We start from the raw sequence: 19,512 nt of genomic DNA, 5'->3' as shown, positions 1-19,512 counted from the left end.
GCCTACTTAATTTGTCACTGCACATCTTTGCTTATGTCACCAAGTCACAGTGGTACAGACTACTGCTTTCAACATTTGTGGTTTTGTTTTTTACATTACCTTTTACAATACATCTCTCATCTAAATGAGATTATTTTCTTGGCTGAGAAATTTCTTTCTGTTTTTTTTTCAATTTATAACTTTGAATTCTTCCCTTCTTATTTAAAACGCAGCTGTGAAACCAGTGTTGCACAGTCCTAGAACCACTGTGATACGTAATTTTGGTTTAAGCTTTTCCTGTCACGTAACAGCACGGGTTTAACCATTTGCTGTGGTAACACAATGTACATTGATATAAACTTTATTCCTTTTACTGCAATAAAATTTATCATTTTTCTATTCCTGTGCAGGTACAAACAGGTAAAAAGAAACAATACCACAGCAAACAATGGCTTTTAATTCTGTTAAAGAGATTGTGCACTCACTGCAACCAGAAAGCATTCTTCAAAACAGACTGTCATTATTTCTGTTATTGTATATGCTAACTCTAAGTCATAAAAAGTACATTCAAGTGAACAACCACACAAAAGCTATTGAAAATAACTTGCTATTAATAGTAAATATGAAGGAAATATTTTTCAGAGTTGGTAGTTACCTTGGGCTGTGTCCTTTATGATAATCAATATATAGACAGATAAGGAAGCTTTCATTTCAGGGCTGATATCCCCACCAGTATGCACATTCGTGCAAAGGAAAATTGTATTGTATAAAGGCTTTTGCCTACTTTCAGTTCAGCAAGGTTTGTTCCTGAAGTTAGGGAATAAGCATCTAACTTGGTATCTGAACATTTCTCTTGACTTATTGGCTCTTTACCGTATATTTAATGTACATACATCCATACATACATTTACATGGATAAAGACAATAGGACAATATTAGTTCAATTAAGTCCTTATAGGAAACTATACCTCCACACTTGGCTAGGATATCACCCTCCCTTCTCTGTCCAGATACCTTGATGTTGTAGGGCTACAGAACACCTATGCATTTGATGCTTGTTTTCATTCTGGATTTGACATCGCAACAGGCAGCATGTACCATACTTACACCACCTCTTATTTCTGTTTTAGGTATATGAAAAGGTTGCCTATCTCCTGACAGACTTAGGTACGTATGTCTTTGCTAGTTGTATGGTTCTTGCTAGTTTGGCATATACCTTCATATTTCCATAAAGTAGGGTTTTGAAAACTACGTGTAGGACAATTCTGGCATTTTCCTAAGCAAGTGAGAAATATCAGAGAAATAAATGCTATGATTATTTCACTAAGGAAATGACAGAAAAGAAAGGAATGTATTCTTATACTTCTACATTTTTATGTTTTGTAGTATAAATTGAAAAAAAAGTCATGTGAAGCAAAAGTAAAAACATTCTTTCTTAGAATGCTAAAACATTATTTTTCCGTTTTTCTCAAATCCTTGCATATTTTTATTATAATTTTTTAATTTGAACTTTTGTATGGAAAAAAATGGGTTAAGATAAAATGAAGTCATAAATTTTAAATTTATCTATATCTGTCACATTAAAAATTTATACTGAAGCCTCTAGTTGTGATTCAGTCATAGAGGTAAAGCTCCCTAGCTTATAGAAAACAAGACAGCAAAGACATCATTTCAGATCTCCTACTATGCAAATATATTACCTTTTAGTGTTTCTTCTTACATAGTCTCTTTTAGCCTATGTCAAAATATGCAGTTGATCTTGTTATAGTTTAAAAGCAAGCTCGCTGCTTAAATTCAACAGCTCCCTCTTCTGGTCAAAGTATTGAAGAGCATGCATTAAACAAGATGCTCAAAACTTTTATGTTTCAGATAAAAGGCAGTTGGATGGGTTAGAAAGATTCAGAATGTATAGTCAACTTACTCAAATTATTAAAATATTTTAAAATATTTTTTCAGATCCCATTGATTTGTAACCATATTGTTACAGACCTGGGTATGGGAAAGAAAATAATGATTCCATTTAAGTATACACGGTTATTTTCCCCAAAATATATGAAAGAATTTAAAAAAAAAAAAAAAAGACTTCTTGAATTAAGCATGATGGGAGCATCAGGTGTCTGAGCTAGGTAGCTCACTCCACTTTGTTTTATGTCAAAGATAAGGAGGACATCTTAACTTCTGAGGAACCAGTGTCCATATGTAAAGCTACTATCCTGTATATTTGTATCCTGATTTAGTCAGCATTAGAGCAAAGTAATAACATAGTACAAATTTTAACTGAAAAATCCAGGAACTTTAGACTTCCAACTCATATAAGTGCTTTAAAACTTCTATGAATGTACTATATTCCAAGTCTGATATATATTTTCTATATTTTTATATATTTTATATTTTTTTTCTTCCATCAAATAAATTTGAAATTTTTACAATAACCCAATTAATTTTAATTATTATCACCAAGTTCTATTTCAGACATAAATAATGTTCTACAAACCATAAGGAAAACATCCAAGGTAGTGCAGATCCAGAAAGAATACTTGTAGCCCTACTACACATTTCTACATTTCTTTAAAACAAAAACAAAAACAAAAACAAAAAACCCCACAACAAACAAAAAAGCCAAAACCACAAAGAAGAATCTCCATCCTTTCCTCGTTGAATTGTTTGACTCTAATGCTTCACAAGCATTATGATAGGGCAGTCTTGAGGATGAAGTAGGGGTCTTACAGAAGTATTTAGAAGGCAAGATGCTTGGGTGGGAAACCAACTGCCTGTTGGTTGTCTCTTTTCCCTCTGCTTTCCTGGGCAGCCCCTCTCTATTGCTCTGCTGATGCCAAGTGCTTTTCTATTTGTTTGGGGTTTTTTCTTATTGTGTATTAAATACTTTTTTTTAATCGAGATATATGTAACCTTAAAATTAAAGACTGACTGATTTCAGAACCTTTTCATGGACATGGAACAGTTATCTTCCCAGAGAGTTGTGACCTATTCTGTACCAAGTGGCTTTTATCTCCTGTTTCCACATAGAACCAACCATAGTCTGAGCTAGGGTAATGGTTTGTGACCTGCAGACTGAAGTCTTTGAGGAAAAAAAGTTAATTACAACTTGATGGGGAACCATGACTTGAAACTGTCGCTTGTCTTGTTAGTGTTGATTGATGCGTGAGCAAAGTTAAGCATAATTCAGCTTCATTTTTGTTTATGTAATGTATATCGTGTCGTTTTGCAGAGCACCCTAGAACTGAATCTGAGTGGGAAAACAGCTTTGCCTTGAAAATGTTCCTCTTCCAGTTTGTCAACTTGAACAGCTCCATCTTTTACATTGCCTTTTTTCTTGGCAGGTAAGTTACCATTGTTAACTGCTCTTAAAGGAAAACTAGCACAGAACGAGTAATCTTTGCTAGTTTTGTAGGTTTGAAGAAAATACTGTGACAGTTCTAACTGCAAGATTTAGATCAAGTCAGTTTCTGAGGATAATCAATAACACAAAATTTATGTTTTTAACTTTATGTGGGGGTTGGACCCTTGAAATCTTTACTCATGAATCTAAGACAGTAAAACGCCTACTTTTTAACTGGGTCTATGTACTTGACTTTACTACTAAATGAGAATTCAGAAGCTTTGAAAATACAACCACTTCTTCAATGTGGGTCTGCATTTAGCCCTGTGCTAAATAGGCTTTATTCATTTTTTTTCTTGTTTATTCCCCTTTGGTTACATTTCCCAGGATCCATTCCTATAAATAGTAAATAGTGTCTGGTAGGTCTTATACAAGAGAAGGAGGCAGAAATTCTGGCTTCAGTTTCTGTGTGTATCTTTAGCTCAGAGCATGAGATACTGGACAGGTTTAACCTCGCTTCATCTTCACTTCAGTTTCATTATGATCAGACTTATCTTTCCTACAGAACCCACAGAGTATTTCAGAGTACCTTCTATAAATTTTATAGTATCATTTCCATTTGAGATTGTTTGAAAGAAAAAGCCCTCTAGTAAAAACTGTTGGTAATATCTGCTTGTCACATCCAGTGATGCATTTGCCGTACAGTTTCTAAACTTCTTTGTGTCTTGCTGTCTTCTGTGCCTCGTAGGACCAGGCATGGGGAATTTTCTCTCTCAAATATAACCTATCACTGAGGTCATTAAGAATTTTGATTCAATTGTTACACAAGAATCTGTTAGATCTGTAAAAAGCATTTAGTTATGATGGGTTTGGAAGTGATTTTGTGCTTGTATGTCTGAGAGTACAATCGAGTGCACACTTCATGTGGGCAAGCAGAATCCCTGTGCTGCAGTAAATTCCTGTGTATTGCAATGGCTTATCTTCTTAGAAGTAGATTAGAGAGTCTGAATATCTAACATCTAAAACCTCTGAAGCTAGGATTTTTGTTTTGGACATAATAAAAGCTTAAGATCGCTTGCAAAATGGTGGTCCTTGTTTGCATTCTGAAACTACCATATCCTACAGACATCAGCTTTAAGCCTGTGTCATTTAAAGTGTTTGTATGTCATGACTTTGTTCAGTGGATGTTGTAAAACAACTAGGGATACAGGGTGTTCTTGGAATGTCCATTGAGAAACGGAAATCTTATTTTCTAGATTTGCAGGCCGCCCAGGAAAGTACAACAAGCTTTTTAACAGATGGAGACTGGAAGAGGTAAGCAATCCTATTTTGTGCTCTTGTGAAATTTCTGTAAGTAAAAAGGAAATGGCTGAAGGACATGAATTACATCCAGTCTGAAAGATTTATCATTCCATCTAAGTGCAGTGAAGAATAAACTCTTATTTATAGCAAAGGATAGGAAATAGGAGATGTGTTTTTCCTTTTTCGTTTTTCACTGTGCCGAGTGACTCTGCATGAGACACGCAGTTCTTTCTGCCTCTCTCTTGGGGAAGAGCAAACAGTGATAGTCCCTTACCTCACAGGCACTATTGAGTCCTACATAATTGGAATCTCCTGGGTCTGTGGATTTTTTTGGGTAGAAGACATAAGTATAATGCCATCGGCTTTTTTATCAGCTTCTTAAATTTCTGCCAGTGTAAAAATACTGATCTAAAAGAAGATAAATAGCATTTTCAAAATCTGGCTTGAAAGTGTGTTAGAATTGCACCTCCCTTGATATCACTAGCATGCTGAAGTTATGTCATATCTCTGAAAAACAGGTTTCTTCTGTTGAACCTTGGTAGCCACAGAGTAAAATAGAACAACTTTGTATTCCATGGTCTGAAAAAATACGGTCCAGTTCTCCAAGAAATAATATGTCTAAAGGTTGTTGAACTAAAATCTGTGTTAATATTTCTGTTATTAATATTTCTTTTAATATTTCTGGAGGTTAGTGTTTTTCGCCAAACATATTTGAGTATTTTCCGTTCACCCTGTGGACAAATAAAATATGAAAGGAATAATAAATTAAATAATAAATTAAAAATTCTGTTATTTTAGCGACTGATACTTTTCCATTTAATTTCAGTGTCATCCTAGTGGCTGCTTGATAGATCTGTGTTTGCAAATGGGAGTTATTATGGTTTTGAAACAAATGTGGAACAACTTCATGGAGCTAGGCTACCCGTAAGTTCAGATGTTAAAATTTGTTTCACGGTGCTTACATATTAGTGATAGGGAAAAATAATTCTTCATTTGAGTGGAGGGCAAAATTTCATCTTTAATTGAAATTCATTATCATCATTAATTGATGAAAACAATGAACAGCTGAAATACTGATCTCTGGAAGTGTATGTTCATGAGCACATAAAATGGGATCCTTCAGCTGGTTCAAGTTTACATATTTCATGTTATCACTCAAAACCTAATCATCAATGTTGATTTTCAGCCTTCCCTGTCGGGTGAGGAGGACTTGCTACTAGTGCTTACACAAGGCTTGTGTTCAGTAGTAGCTCTGAGGACTAAAAATACAGTTGTTAAATACATAACTGGGTCTGCATTCTTCCCCTACGTGCTGTAAGAAGCATAGAGTATAAATAGTCCACTTTTGCCAAAATAACTATTTTAAGTACAACACATGTTTGCAGAATGTTTCCACTTTTTGCATCTCTTATACTGTAAATTTATTCCCGAGGGAAGCATTAACTGCTGCTCTAAGATAAAGATTCTTGGGGTATGTTAACCATCTAAATTGTTTATTGTGATTTCATTTTCCATAATACAAACAGAGCTGTTCAGCTGCTGAAGAGGGTAATAGACTAAGAGTCTTACAGCTTTCTTGAAACTGGAAGAATATGTTTTCAGTAAAAGCAAAAGGTTGCTCATCAAATATTAATTTAATCAAAGTCTCAACCTTGAAAACATGTCAGAAAGGGTTACGCTCACAATGTGCAATCATTCTGCAAATGAGAGGCAGTGCACTGTATTGCTGTGAGACATGAATTTCTGAAAAGAAGAAACCCGCTTGAGGTACCAGGCTTCCTGTCGTCTTAGCCCAGCAGCATCTTCACTCTGTCCAGAACTTATTTTGGAACATGCTCATAGTCCTTTATGGAAAGCAGTGTTTTGTTTTGACAAAGCCAATGTTTGCCACTAAGGCCTTTCAGTAGCAAGAGAGATCAAGAGCTGAACACTAAATTAGCTTGAGGAAAACATAGCAGCCTGTTAATAAAAATATAAGAAAATTATTTCCCATCTTCAGTCTCTTTTCAGTAATATCTAGAAACAAATAATAGTCTTTAATTGCCACCTGTGTCAGTACTGGATAATATTTTTCATTTGTATAACACTTTAATTTGTGATACTATTACCTGCTTAATATTTGTAACTACTTGAGGTAGGTGAAAGGACCTCTGCACACCTTTTATAAAAGTAGTCTTAAATATTTGCAGCTTCAGCAGCACCTCTTTAGACACTTTTTCCTGCTTCAAGAAAATAATATTCTGTAGAGTATCTAGATCTTTAGGTTTGTGCAAAAAATAGTAGACATATTCTACTGTTTGATTTGTTCTAGTATCATAGAGTTCTTACTGAGCTCCACTTATTTGATCTACGTTTCACAGGATTAAAAATAAAGCATTATTTACTATTATTTACTGTTTACATTATTTATAAAGCATTACTCTCACTATGCATGATCTTTTTCCTCTTCTATTTTTTTATTTAGGCATGCAGGTAGATCCTATCAAAAAAGTCTATGCAAGCAAATTCCATATTCTGAAAAGCTTATGTGTACAAAGCCTAACATGCTACGTTAAAGACACAATCAAAATCAGAATTGAGAAGTTTTGGATGTTCTTTGATTTGTATCTTACATGATATTGTGAATATTTCCAAAAAATACCTAAGTAAACATTCACGTGCTATTCAAAACAGGCCCACTTACTTTAAAACAATACCAGCAAGTATTGTAAATTACCAAGCAAGTACAGTCAATAATGCTCTCTTTCTCTAATAAAGTTTATTACAGAACTGGTGGTCACGACGAAAAATGAAGAGAGGAGGGCAATTAATGGAGCATAAAATTTCTCTGCCTCAGTGGGAAAAAGATTGGAATCTGCAGCCTATGAATCTCCATGGTTTAATGGATGAATACTTAGAGATGGGTGAGCAAATTTAGGGAGATGGCATTTTTCTTAAGAAACTGGAACTACGTTGCATTTCCAATTTCTAACCATAGAATTGCCTGTCTAGTTTTACAGTTTGGTTTTACCACCATCTTCGTTGCTGCCTTCCCACTGGCACCTCTCCTGGCGTTGCTTAACAATATCATAGAAATACGGTTAGATGCCTACAAGTTCGTCACACAGTGGCGGAGACCTATGCCTGCAAGAGCAACAGATATAGGTGAGAGAACCTAATGACTGTCACTGTCAGGTACCACCTCTTTGTGTTTCCTTCCTTAAGGTAGCTTAGCCCTTGAAATATTTTATGCATCAAGAGTGAAATTGATAGTGTAACCTACAGATCTCAATGACAACTATCCTGTTAGGCAACAAAAGCGTACTCAGTTGCTTAACTAAGAGGACTCCTCAAACTTGCTTTCCATTGCCCATTAGGGATTATAGCAGTTGGAATTTCGAAAACAGTCTAAATAGTATTTTAGGCTTCTGATTTGCGGAACACTAGGTCTAAAATGCTGTCCAAAATAACTTGAATTTAAAACTTAAATATAAGGAATAAATTAACTTTTGGTTTAAAACTGAATTAAATAAAAATAAGAAATCTCTTTGCAAAATCTTGTATTTGTCCTTTATAACCAAAGATTATGGTTATACCTTTGTTGCTTAGCTATTTCTTCTTGGCAGGGTGTGCCTTCTGTAAGACTTCATTCAGGGGGAGTGAGTGGTGGCAGGAATGTGGGATCATGGCTTAATCTTGACTAGCTTTTCTGACTGAATAATTTTTTCTCAGCAAGAAAGGAAAACTGTACAACTAATAATGACTTTAATATCACTGGTATGATTTTATATGACTTAATATGACTGTTAAAACCTAATTACTTTGTTGTCATTTGGCTTGTTTCTAGGTATCTGGTATGGGATTCTGGAAGGAATCGGTGTTCTGGCTGTTATCACCAATGCCTTTGTTATTGCCATTACTTCCGATTACATTCCACGTTTTGTCTATGCATACAAATATGGTCCCTGTACAGATCAAGGATACAGACAAGAAAAGTAATTAAGATATTCTTTATATATACATGTATATATTTCAGTACAAGCACACTTTTGCTACTGTCTTCTGTGTTAACATTCTTAACATACATCAGTAACATTTTGCCTTTTGCATCGGTGCAAACCTTCACAGATGCTACGTGCAAGTAACTCAGCCATTCCAGAGATTTTGCACAGTTACAGAAGTGGAAAGTTGTGTATTCCTTTCTGAATGTAAACAATTAACTTCAGTATACACTGTAACAGGTTTCAGGCATTCTCTTGATAAGCTTTTCTTCTTTTCTGCAATAGTTCTGGACTGTCTTCTCCCACCATGCTCCCACACAAAGATATATGTTCTTGAACCCTTTTTTTTCTTTTTATCCAAGGCTTTTTTATCTTAAGCCTTGTTCACCCTCAATCCCTGCACCTGTTTCTCTTCAGAAATCATAGAATCATAGAGTGGTTAGAGTTGGAAGGGACATTAAAGATCATCTAGTTCCAACCCCCATGCCATGGGCAGGGACACCTCCCACTAGACCAGGTTGCTCAAAGCCGCAGCCAAGCCTGGTCTTGAACACCTCCAGGGATAGGGCATCCATAACTTCTCGTGGCAACCTGTTCCAGTGCCAGAGCCTTCTCTTCTCCAGGATGATCAACCCCAACTCTCTCAGCCTGTCTTCATAGGAGAGGTGTTCCAGTCCTCTAATCATCTTCGTGGCCCTTCTCTGGACTTGGTTCAACAGGTCCATGTCCTTCTTATGTTGGGGGCTCCAGAGCTTGCAGCCAAGCTCTAGCAAGATTGACCTTGACACTATTTAGCCTAACTTCATATATAGTGAGTCTTAGCTTCAAGCAAGGTACCCTGCCTCTTTCTACCAGCAGCCCAGTTTCCTGCATTTCTCTCCAAACGCTTACCAGTCCCTCTGAACTGTGTGTCCATGGTGCTCAGTCTGCTTTTCCCACTGTCTGTCATGATGTTTCACGTGATGTAAACAAATCACAGTATTCATGGGCATAGTCTTTCATTTGGAGACTAGTGCCCTTCAGGTGGTTTTGGAAGGTTTTTTTTTAATATGTGAATCAGGGTTACCTCCAGAAAAGGAAACATCATTTCACTAATACTATAGCACATCTCACAAGCACAACTTATCTTCTTTATTGCACAGGAGGAAGGATAAAAGTGCAAGCATCAACGCTTGTCCAGCAGGCCAGTGCCGCCGCGTTCACAGGCTGTGCCTCGGCCCAAACCACAGAGATTTATCCTTCCTTCCCTCATTGCTCCTTCTCTAATAATTCAATCGTCAGCAGCCTGTCTAAAGTGTCTAATACAGAAGCCAAGCAAATCTAAAGCAATGTTTCATGATGCCTTCTCTCTTTCCAGAAAGCTGTGGTTTAGAGTCTTCATCTTTGTTTATATTGGCCCCTGATGACTTTTCACAGATGCAAAAATAGCCACCTACACTTCCATAACAGCATCCTGTGACCAGGCATTTTATAATTTAATGACACATTCTGTCAAAAGCACTTTTGTTTGTTTTAAGTCTTGAGCTTGCTTGTTTAAATCAAACCTTTCTTAACTGGATGGCATATATTGTTTACCTGAGGTAACTGTTTTCTCCATTCAATGGACAGAGGAAGCTCAAATCACGCAATTCTCCCACAATGACAAGGAACTAGAGGAGTTCCCTCCCAAGAAGTTTTAGGTAGTCCTGTGAGGAGCACGGAGTTGAACTCGATGATCCTTATGGGTCCCTTCCAACTTGAGATACTTCTGTGAAAAATATATACTGTGTGATAAATATATACTGTGAAATACATATATAAAAAAATAGAATCAGTGAATATATATACTATGTACACTGTTTCTGTGAAAGAGATATACTCTTCCTGTGGTATCACAGGAAGAGAGAATTTAAGGGCAAAAAGACTGAGGCAGGATAGGATGAAAAGAGACAATAGCAGAAAAATGTTAGTGCTTAATGTGCACTACCCATTTAATTGAGAACTATGTAATTCTGCTTTTTTTGCCTTTAGTGATTTGAGGTGTCACAGCAAACCGGAAGATTCAGTAGATATAAAAGGATTCCTGATGCATCTCTTTTTAAATGTTCTTTGCCTTTCAGAAGGCTCTTTGTTAAATTACAGGACAGATTTCCAAGAAGATGGGATGTCTTCCATGTCCTTGGTCTTCCAGCAACAGACAAAAATTTCACTCCTGCCATCATAATTCAATGTATTTATGGGATTTCTGTGTTTAATAAATTGTCGCTTTTAAGATGGCTGTTTAGTATATATGTACTGTTCATTTTACTGTTGGTGAAAATTCTTTGATTCAACTCATAAAACCTGCCATTTTTTTGATATATGCTGCATGATTGGTGGCAGATTCTGCAAGGATGTTAAATTACTCTCCTCTCTGTCTCTGTAGCCACCTTTCTAAGTCCAGTAATTTTAGGAGACAGTGAAGAGCACTATAGCAACATTTTTTGGTTTATATCTGCTGGTAGATGAGAAGCAAAATGTGAAAAGTACTAAAAATAGATTTTTAAACAGTATTATCCCTGAAACAAATGTTCTTTCTATCCAATAAAACTTTGCTTCTCTGCTTAAAATTTTAGAGTTGCTTTTGCCTTCAGAAGCAAATAAAATAGTATGCTCACACTACGTGATAGCAGAACATGTTTACATACAGGATCTATGCTATATAACCACTTTATGAAGAAGTCCTGACCCTGTGTCTTTTCCTTTCAGATGCTTAAAAGGATACGTCAACAGCAGTTTATCAGTATTTGATTTGAGTGAACTCGGGATGGGATACTCAGGATACTGCCGGTATGTTTCAGTGCTTTCCCTTCTTGTAATACCAGCATAGACATTAATACAGACATGAAATTGAAAATCAGTGCTTAAATTACTGGCAGAATAGTTTCTTTTTTGCCTGCAAAAGCATTGGAATTCAAGTTTGTTCAACATGGAAGTCTCAGGTGCAAACACTGTGTGGTAGGAAGCAATGCTAACACGCTGGAAACGTGTGTTCTGAGTTTTTCCAGACTCTTACAAGCCCTATCTTTCACGCCTCTATGAATTATTTCATTTTTAACATACCCCGGCTGCCAAGAAGGGTAAAAATTCTCACTTCAGTTTGGTTAAGCATTCTGAGGTCTATTAATTAAAATTTTTTGTTTGGCTCTAACCCAGGTCAAGATCCCAAGCAGTTATGCAAGATGAATACAGGAAATTCCGCATAAAAATTAAATATCACGTTGCATGAGCACACTCCTTCTGGTTTCGGATTCAGTTTTACAGTGAGAGTTAGCTTGAATTGACTAAGAAGTTACAGAATCATGTTACACTTATGTAAGCTTTGTCTGGAGATTCTCAAACGCTTATAAGCAAAGGCAAGAACCAATTTAGAGTCAACACACTTGAACTTAACAGTCCAAGGTGTCAGCTTTGTAACAACAAGAGAAATTGTTTGCTCTGAATTTTTGGAAGCAAAAAGTGCCATCTTATAAGCAGCCCTACTTAGTTGCCTGTATTGTGGACTATTCTTCTCCTTTTCTGTTTAATTACTCTTGAAGTATTCTTTTACTTCAGTTTCTCTCCTTTTGGCCAGATCTGGGATGCACAGGAGAGTTCTTCACCGCGTTCGGGTTTTTGAGCACAGCCTCACTTAACGGGTTTTTCTTTACAGATACAGAGATTACAGAGCCCCACCATGGAGTTCGACTCCATATGAATTCACTTTGCAGTTCTGGCATGTCCTGGCAGCGCGGCTGGCATTCATCATAGTATTTGAGGTTAGTCATGGAAAGGAGCAATTCCTTTCTAACTCTTCAAAGCCCGAGTTGATTTTTTTTTTTATACTAGTCCCATAAATAAATTGTCAGTGTCATCAACTGCTTGTTCATTACAGTCAAGAGAGAGAGAAAAAATAAATCGCCCTCCCCAAACTATTGTCAATCAGCTGCTTCAAACTGAATTGGCAGAGCATGCACAGACTTTAGAGTCCCTCCAAAATCATATTTCCTTAACACTTGTCTTATAAATCATGTTGATTCCCAATCAAATCTTTCATGTTTTATTTAAAAAGAAGAAATGCAACTTGTGTATACACTGAGCACAGTTATTACAAGTTAAAAAGCGTGTCAGGAAAATGATACGTGATTGTAGCCTAATATAAAAGTAGCAATGTGTGTACTAACTTGAAGAACGTTTTACATACTGTCCGGAAACCTGGTTACTTACTTCAATTACAAGCTCTTAGCAAAGACTGCTTGTAGGTAGTGTTTTCTGTTGTTATTCAAACTAGCATATCCTGCAGTCACATCTTCGTGTAGGTCACTACCTATGTCCTTAGTTTTACTTTTCAGAACACTTCAGCATTTTCACAATTCTGGTAGACCATTCATTTACTCCCATGTGTGTGTGTATATATTAAAAAAACAAGGGAGTTTCTTTTCAGTCATGAATTGAATCTCAGTTCCAGTTTTGCCACAGATTTTTAGGCCCTAGAAATGAATATTTATGCATCTTTGAAGCAATTGTTTTTTGTTCTTCTTTTCAGCACCTTGTTTTTGGAATAAAGTCTTTCATTGCCTACCTGATTCCAGACATGCCCAAAGACTTGTGTGACAGAATGAGGAGAGAGAAATATTTAGTGCAGGAAATGATGTATGAGGCTGAACTGGAGCATTTGCAGAGAGAAAGGAAAAAGAATGGGAAACAGTATCACCACGAATGGCCTTAGTCATTACCATGCTGCAACAAAAACACTGTTTGGGAATTGAAGAGTGCAGTTACAAAATTAAGTCAGAGTCTGGCATCAGTATGCGAGATTCGTGGTGTATATATGTTCTTGCTGGGCCGTACAGTTGCAGACTTCGGTGGGAACTGGAAAATTGATGCTTCCGACGAAGAAAATGAAGAGCCTTACCTGTAACTGGTCTGTGGCAAGCACCAAGAAGAATTTGCGCTCAGGAATGTGCAGACAGATTAAAAATTTGGACACTCTGGTTTAAAAAAAAGGCAATGAATTTTCACGCTGTTCATGAAAATGCTAACAGCATAATGAAAATAAAAAATTACCTGTGAACTTATACAGTAAGGGCATGACTAAAACCAACTTACATGATATCCACTACTTCTACAGCTTCTAATTGCTCAGCTCCATCTGTAATGCCTCTGAAGAAAAGAGCAATTGTTGCCTTTGTGGCCATAATTTGATAGAAACGATCTTTCAGGCTTACTGTTTTGTCAGGTTTGTCCTAGTCTCTTGTTGAGATTGTGGATGTGATCCTACCCTAAAAAAGGGGTCTATGGCTGCTTAATATATACTATGCAGTTTAAGATTTGCACATCAGTGTCATTAATTTATCCTTCCAGTTGAAAACCAAAAATTCTAAATTCAAAGAGAAAACAGCAGCACTAAGAGAATGCATTGCATTGCCCACATTGCAGCTATATTTGAAAATGACATGGCTGTTGAGTTGTCTTTCCATTTTTGTGTGCAGAAAGGCCACTTCCACACGCTTCCAGGATGAAAGCTCTGTCATTTTCATGCTCTGATGTAGCATGCAGGTTTCTAACCATGTTACTGTTCCCTTTGACCTGTCTGGGAAATGATTCCATGACTTCACAGAATGCTAACTTGAAATATTCTCATACAGCGCAAATGACTTTGTCCTGAATATACAATTAACTCTTTATAGTATGCAAGCTTATGCAGATATATATCAGACATACAGTATAACATTGTGACTTGCTTGTTCAGGGAAGGAGAAGCAGAGCACTTTATAACGATGCTCTTCTTATTGTAATAGTAAATGTTCCAGTAATGTGCACTTCTTTTATTGGCCTAAATAAGTCAAAGCATGAGAGTTAGATACAGGCAGATATGTATACAGGTTGTATATAAATGCACACACAGTGGTTACTTTTAGATTTTTTTATTATTATTTGTATGCCTTCTTACAGTTGCGGGGGGAGGGCTTTTTGGATAAAATCACTATGAAAGGTAGATGTTCATGTAAAGGATCAAATTTCAGGTTTTATGTGCATACAGCAGTGTTGCTTATGGTTATAGTCACATTTTGGTGATGAAATTGTCTATTACTAACATTTCATAATCTGTGAAAAGATAAGCACTTAAACAATTTAAACAAGTGTGCAGGGTTCACTTGCAGAGAAGGGAGTGGAGAAACAGGTACAGTCATTCTGTTTCTCTTCTACAATTTTAAATAATGCTTCTCTATATTGGATGATAAAAATTTAAAAAACAAAGAGTCAACAAAGCACAGTAACTCTAAAGGCTGCAAATTTTAACATTATTTTTAGGGATAAAGCTGCAGCAAAATCGCTGCTGACAGATATGAAAAGACCTGATTTTTTACTTCTTACAATACCCTATTGAACCAAAAAGTGTGATTCCAGTATTCACTTGCATGTATTAGCACAATCGTTTTAATTTATCATGCCACAGAAAGTTAACTTTAAGAGTCGAGAGCCCATCAAAGGGGATGAGTGGGATCTGTTGTATCCAGAGGGCCTAGCATCAGACCTTAGGTTCTTTAGTCCTTTCACCATGTTCATAAGATTTCTCGGTTAATTCCAGCTCTCTGTGACCAGACAAGGCAACTATAGGAGTATCTGCAGTGTTGCACAAAGGAGGAAAGAAATTGGAAGGTATGGTCTAATCAGATATATTATCCTTTAGTTCTGTGATAAAGGGCTGGTGGAACTCAGCTTCCCATATTTTGGGAAGGCTGTTTTGTTCCTTCATATTCTGGGTTGTGCGTTAAGGCCCTCAGGAGTCTTTATCAGAAATAATTAATGCACTCTCCTCAGTGCTTATAGAATCACACCGTTTGATTTAATTTACTGCCTCTCTCATTCTGTGGATTGTCAAGTACTTTTTGACAGCATTAATGGTGTCTCATAGCTTCTGTTTCTGTGCCTCGTAGCAATAGTACTTCAGTTCTTCAGAAGGTCACAGATGAGCTCTCATTTTAATGTTTTCTCTAAAAACAAAATGCCTTGGCTGGCCCAAGGTATAAAAATACAGGATAAAATTAGGCAAAAATCAGAAATATTGATTGATTATTTTAAACTTTCCTATTTCTGCTGTGGATATTAAGACATGTCAATACATACTTAGGCAAATTCCAATTGGGCTTAAAAAACACATAGGAAAGAAAACCTTTTTGTATTTAAGATTTAAATATGTATATTATTAATGATTTTCAACACTGGTGTATAGGAGTATATCAAAGGCAAGTATGTAGATCTGACATTGTGCGTTTTACACACTGGAAAAGCACAAGAAGTTTTAGAGAAACCCTGTGTGTGTTCCTTTATTTTTGGAGGACATGAACAATGTCTAAAGGTTTTGCTACTATCTAGCCATTTGCTTAAGCTGAGAAAACTTTTTGCTAGACTTTGTTTAGTATGCTCTTTGCATTGACTGCACGTTATTTTACTAAAGTATAAGGCACACACTGTCCTCAGGAATAATGTATTTTATGAATGGTGAATGATCTTTTCATATTCTAAATATTGTCTTTCCAAACAAATGACCAGTATGAGTAGACTGTGCATGCAAGCTGCATTTGTGAAATCTGACAAAGCTTTAGAACTTCAATTTGTGCAAAAATGCTTTAGATCGTTGCAGATCTAATCTATGACAACTTTGCTCTATGCATGCGCCCTTAGAGAGACTGCATGAGCAACTAGATATTTGTAAATACAAAGGATTAGTCCAAAATGTCTTAATTATTACTAACCAAATTCTGTGTCTTGACCCAGACAAAAGAAATTTCCATTTCAGAAATAGCAAAAAGTCCACATACATTATACCCATCTCATTTCTTATGAGCTCTTATTCTAAATTTGTGCCTAATGTGTGAGATCTGAATTCTGGTGACTAAAAAGGGAAACAAAGAGTTCTGCTTCATTAGCCATCCTAATGAGAAGTTCCTTCTTAGAGCTCAGCGTCTGTCTCCATAGAGGGGGATGCATTAAGAGTTCAGCATTCTCCACTGAGTGCTAACAGGGCTGCCTGAAGATTGAGCACTGGAGATTGCTGTAATTCAGTTTCCTTACCAGAAACGCAGCACAGTGATTGAGCATCCTGATAGAGTACTAATATTTGGAAACAAGGCAAACCACGTGATGGTTTTTTTTTATTATTATTATTTTTATTTCCTACCCCTTGTACTAAAATGATTTATAGAGAAAGTTTAGATGAATGTCGAAAGTTAGTATTGATGGTAACGAGGCTAAAATTTCCATAGTGATGATGGACGTTAAGTGGGTTTTTGTTAGTTGTTTCTTTGAAAGTACACATCTTCATTACAACAAAACACACACCAACTGTTGCTATGCCCTTTTCCAACAGCAGCTTGTCTTAAATTTAGTTCTGAGGATCAGTTAGGCTCAATTGTGTCCTGTGGAAAGCTCAAAAGAAAAATGTCTGGAGGACCTAGTGAAAACAGGTTAATAGATACATCCCTTAATGCATAAATTCATAAATCTCCTGAGGTTTCCTTCATAAAAGGTTCTGCAGAAGGAAAAATATCTTGGGAAACACAGCTTTAGGGTGAGTGTTAATACAGGGAAACGCAAGAACTTTGGTGATATTTTATTCTTAATGTGCCATTCAGATGATCGGTCTGATATAAGTGGTGCACATCTGCAGTTTCCTTGCTGCACCTTCTTCCATTGCAGACTCCAAACGGGAGAGCTGCTGGAGAGAATTTCTGGAGCCATGGGATCCAGTGGCATTGCCTGCAGAGTCCTACGTGGCATCATGGGACTTACTCATCTTTTGTATTATGTCACAGTTTGTTCAGGGGCAAATTAATATATATATACTTATTTAGAACTGTCGTATCATTTGGATTAACTGAAAATGATCCATGTCCATAAAATGAAAAGGAATACTTCATACATGGTTAACTTACAAGTGACACATTTTCATTGAAACTGTTATAAACTAGAATTTTTTACAAACTGCACAGTCGCCATATCAATAAAACTCATTTTATTGAAACAGCTAGATATGAAGGCAGTAAAGTTAATAGGAAATCAAACAATCACATTTTCTACTAAGTGTTACATAGGAGAAAAAGAACAGAGAGAACAATAGTGGTATCAACAATCACTTACAATGCAGTAGCACGTCTAGAAGCTATGAGGATTACTTTTGTAGTTCTCATAAACTACTAGTGTTGCTTATTTGAGGGTAAAGGTTGAAATAAATATACAGCCAGCCTTTCATAATAATGTTTATTTGGTATTAAGGTTGACACTAGAATTCAAACAGAATTGCACATTTAGACAGACTTGTTATTTTGTTAGTTCCAATACATACTTTGTCTGACTAAAATACGTGCAGGGACACTTTTTGAAAGTGTTTAGTTGACTAAATTCCCATGGCGGAAAATTTAGCAGCTTTAAAAGACCCCTAAGGCTTTTCATACTCAACCTCTTGCTCACAAAGCCCACCCTACTGGGGTGAAATGCAACAAGGCAGCATTTTGAGGTAGGGGATGAGCAGAGGAAGTAAAGGGCTCCTCTTCACTACAGCGAGTTTTGCTCCGGAATCCCGACAGGTTCTCCAAAAAAAGGGGTTGAAGCTGGAGCACGGTGACAGCCCTCCTGATCCTTTTCCTTTTCTCCTCTGGTTCATTCTTTACTTATCCTCAGTGTTTTATTAAACGTTGCCTTCTTGCTGATGGTCAAATTTCTAGGGCAATTCTGTAACTGCAGATTTTTTTCCAGACTCTTTTTGGATGTCCCTAAGTGTGAGAAGCCAAAGCAGAAAGTGCACAGATACTGTTTTTTCTGCTGCTTTTTACAAGTTGGTTTGCATTGGACGGAGCGGTGCGAGGAAGCACAGGGTGCATCTACATGTGCCATTAGGCCACTCGTTTCTTGATCTGCCCCTTCAGCCACTTTCCCAAGCATTACGTTTTGCACTCCTTATGTCCCTCCTTGCACCCACACAGGCGTCCTAAATACCCTACACAATCCTAGCATTTTAAAATTTATATAACAGACGTATATTGATAATTTTTTTCTAATATTGCCTTTGCAACCACATTTACCAGAAATTTGTATTGGTGTGATTTTGGCATAGTCGTGATAGCACAATGTTACCACAACAGCACAAAGTTCTAATGGCACAACAAGGAAACGTAGAGAAGTCACTTCCTCATTCCATGTTATACAGGAACTTTCGAAATCCAGGACTGGGATTTAGTCTTGAAATGTTAATGGTTTATTCCCTCCTCACTACACTGGAAATTAGCTTGTGTCAGTTCTGTTGGCTCGTTCTGACGTTTTGCCATAACCTCTATAACGTTATATCTTCTCTGTAGTTTGCATTCTTATTGCCGTGAGCTAGTTGTTAGGATGCACCTGGGTGAGAAATTAGGATTAAACCCAATGCAGTCTAAAGCTAATGAGATTCTAAATACTGAGAACACGACAATTTTTCTGTTAATAACGAAAAGAAATTCAGATCACCTTTTTATTTTGTGTTCTATTTAGATGACTCAGAGTTTTGTATTGAAAAATCTTCCAAACTGTTGGCTCTAATTTTTACCTAGAGTAGTACCACTGAAATTTCAGTTCTTTGAAATAATGTCATGTAAAATCTAAACTGAGTAACATAGTTCAGTCATTTTTTATCTGATCGTCCTGGCTAACTTGCAATATCATGATCGTAAGAGATTTCTTAAAATGTGTATATATTTGAAATTTATGTAATATTTAAATACAACTTGGTTTCTAAGAAAGGAATGAGAATAAAATTTCAACTATTTTTTCTATTCATAAATCCACACTTTGTAAGTAATATTTAAAATATAGATTACAGTATCACAGAGCGTTTCAGAGAAATTGACTTTTATGCACTACAAGCTAGAAGTTTCT

General features: G+C 36.4%; 1 protein-coding gene across 2 annotated transcripts in view; it reads left to right on the top strand.

The window, feature by feature from the left end:
* The window catches only part of ANO3 (anoctamin 3), a 199,581-nt gene extending 186,254 nt beyond the window's left edge, over positions 1–13,327 (top strand). For both annotated transcript variants that reach the window (XM_074148861.1, XM_074148862.1), the window contains exons 18-27: positions 1,110–1,146; positions 3,209–3,320; positions 4,576–4,633; positions 5,448–5,545; positions 7,379–7,524; positions 7,613–7,765; positions 8,448–8,595; positions 11,329–11,409; positions 12,272–12,377; positions 13,145–13,327. In XM_074148861.1, coding sequence (XP_074004962.1) covers positions 1,110–1,146; positions 3,209–3,320; positions 4,576–4,633; positions 5,448–5,545; positions 7,379–7,524; positions 7,613–7,765; positions 8,448–8,595; positions 11,329–11,409; positions 12,272–12,377; positions 13,145–13,327 — 1,122 coding nt within the window. The remainder of the gene's footprint in view (positions 1–1,109; positions 1,147–3,208; positions 3,321–4,575; positions 4,634–5,447; positions 5,546–7,378; positions 7,525–7,612; positions 7,766–8,447; positions 8,596–11,328; positions 11,410–12,271; positions 12,378–13,144) is intronic.
* The last annotated feature ends 6,185 nt before the right edge of the window (positions 13,328–19,512 follow it).

This window comes from Numenius arquata, chromosome 6 (assembly GCF_964106895.1).
Source record: "Numenius arquata chromosome 6, bNumArq3.hap1.1, whole genome shotgun sequence".
NCBI lineage: Eukaryota > Metazoa > Chordata > Aves > Charadriiformes > Scolopacidae > Numenius > Numenius arquata.
Note: the sequence above shows the minus strand (reverse complement) of the source record. Positions and strands in the feature narration are given on the sequence as shown.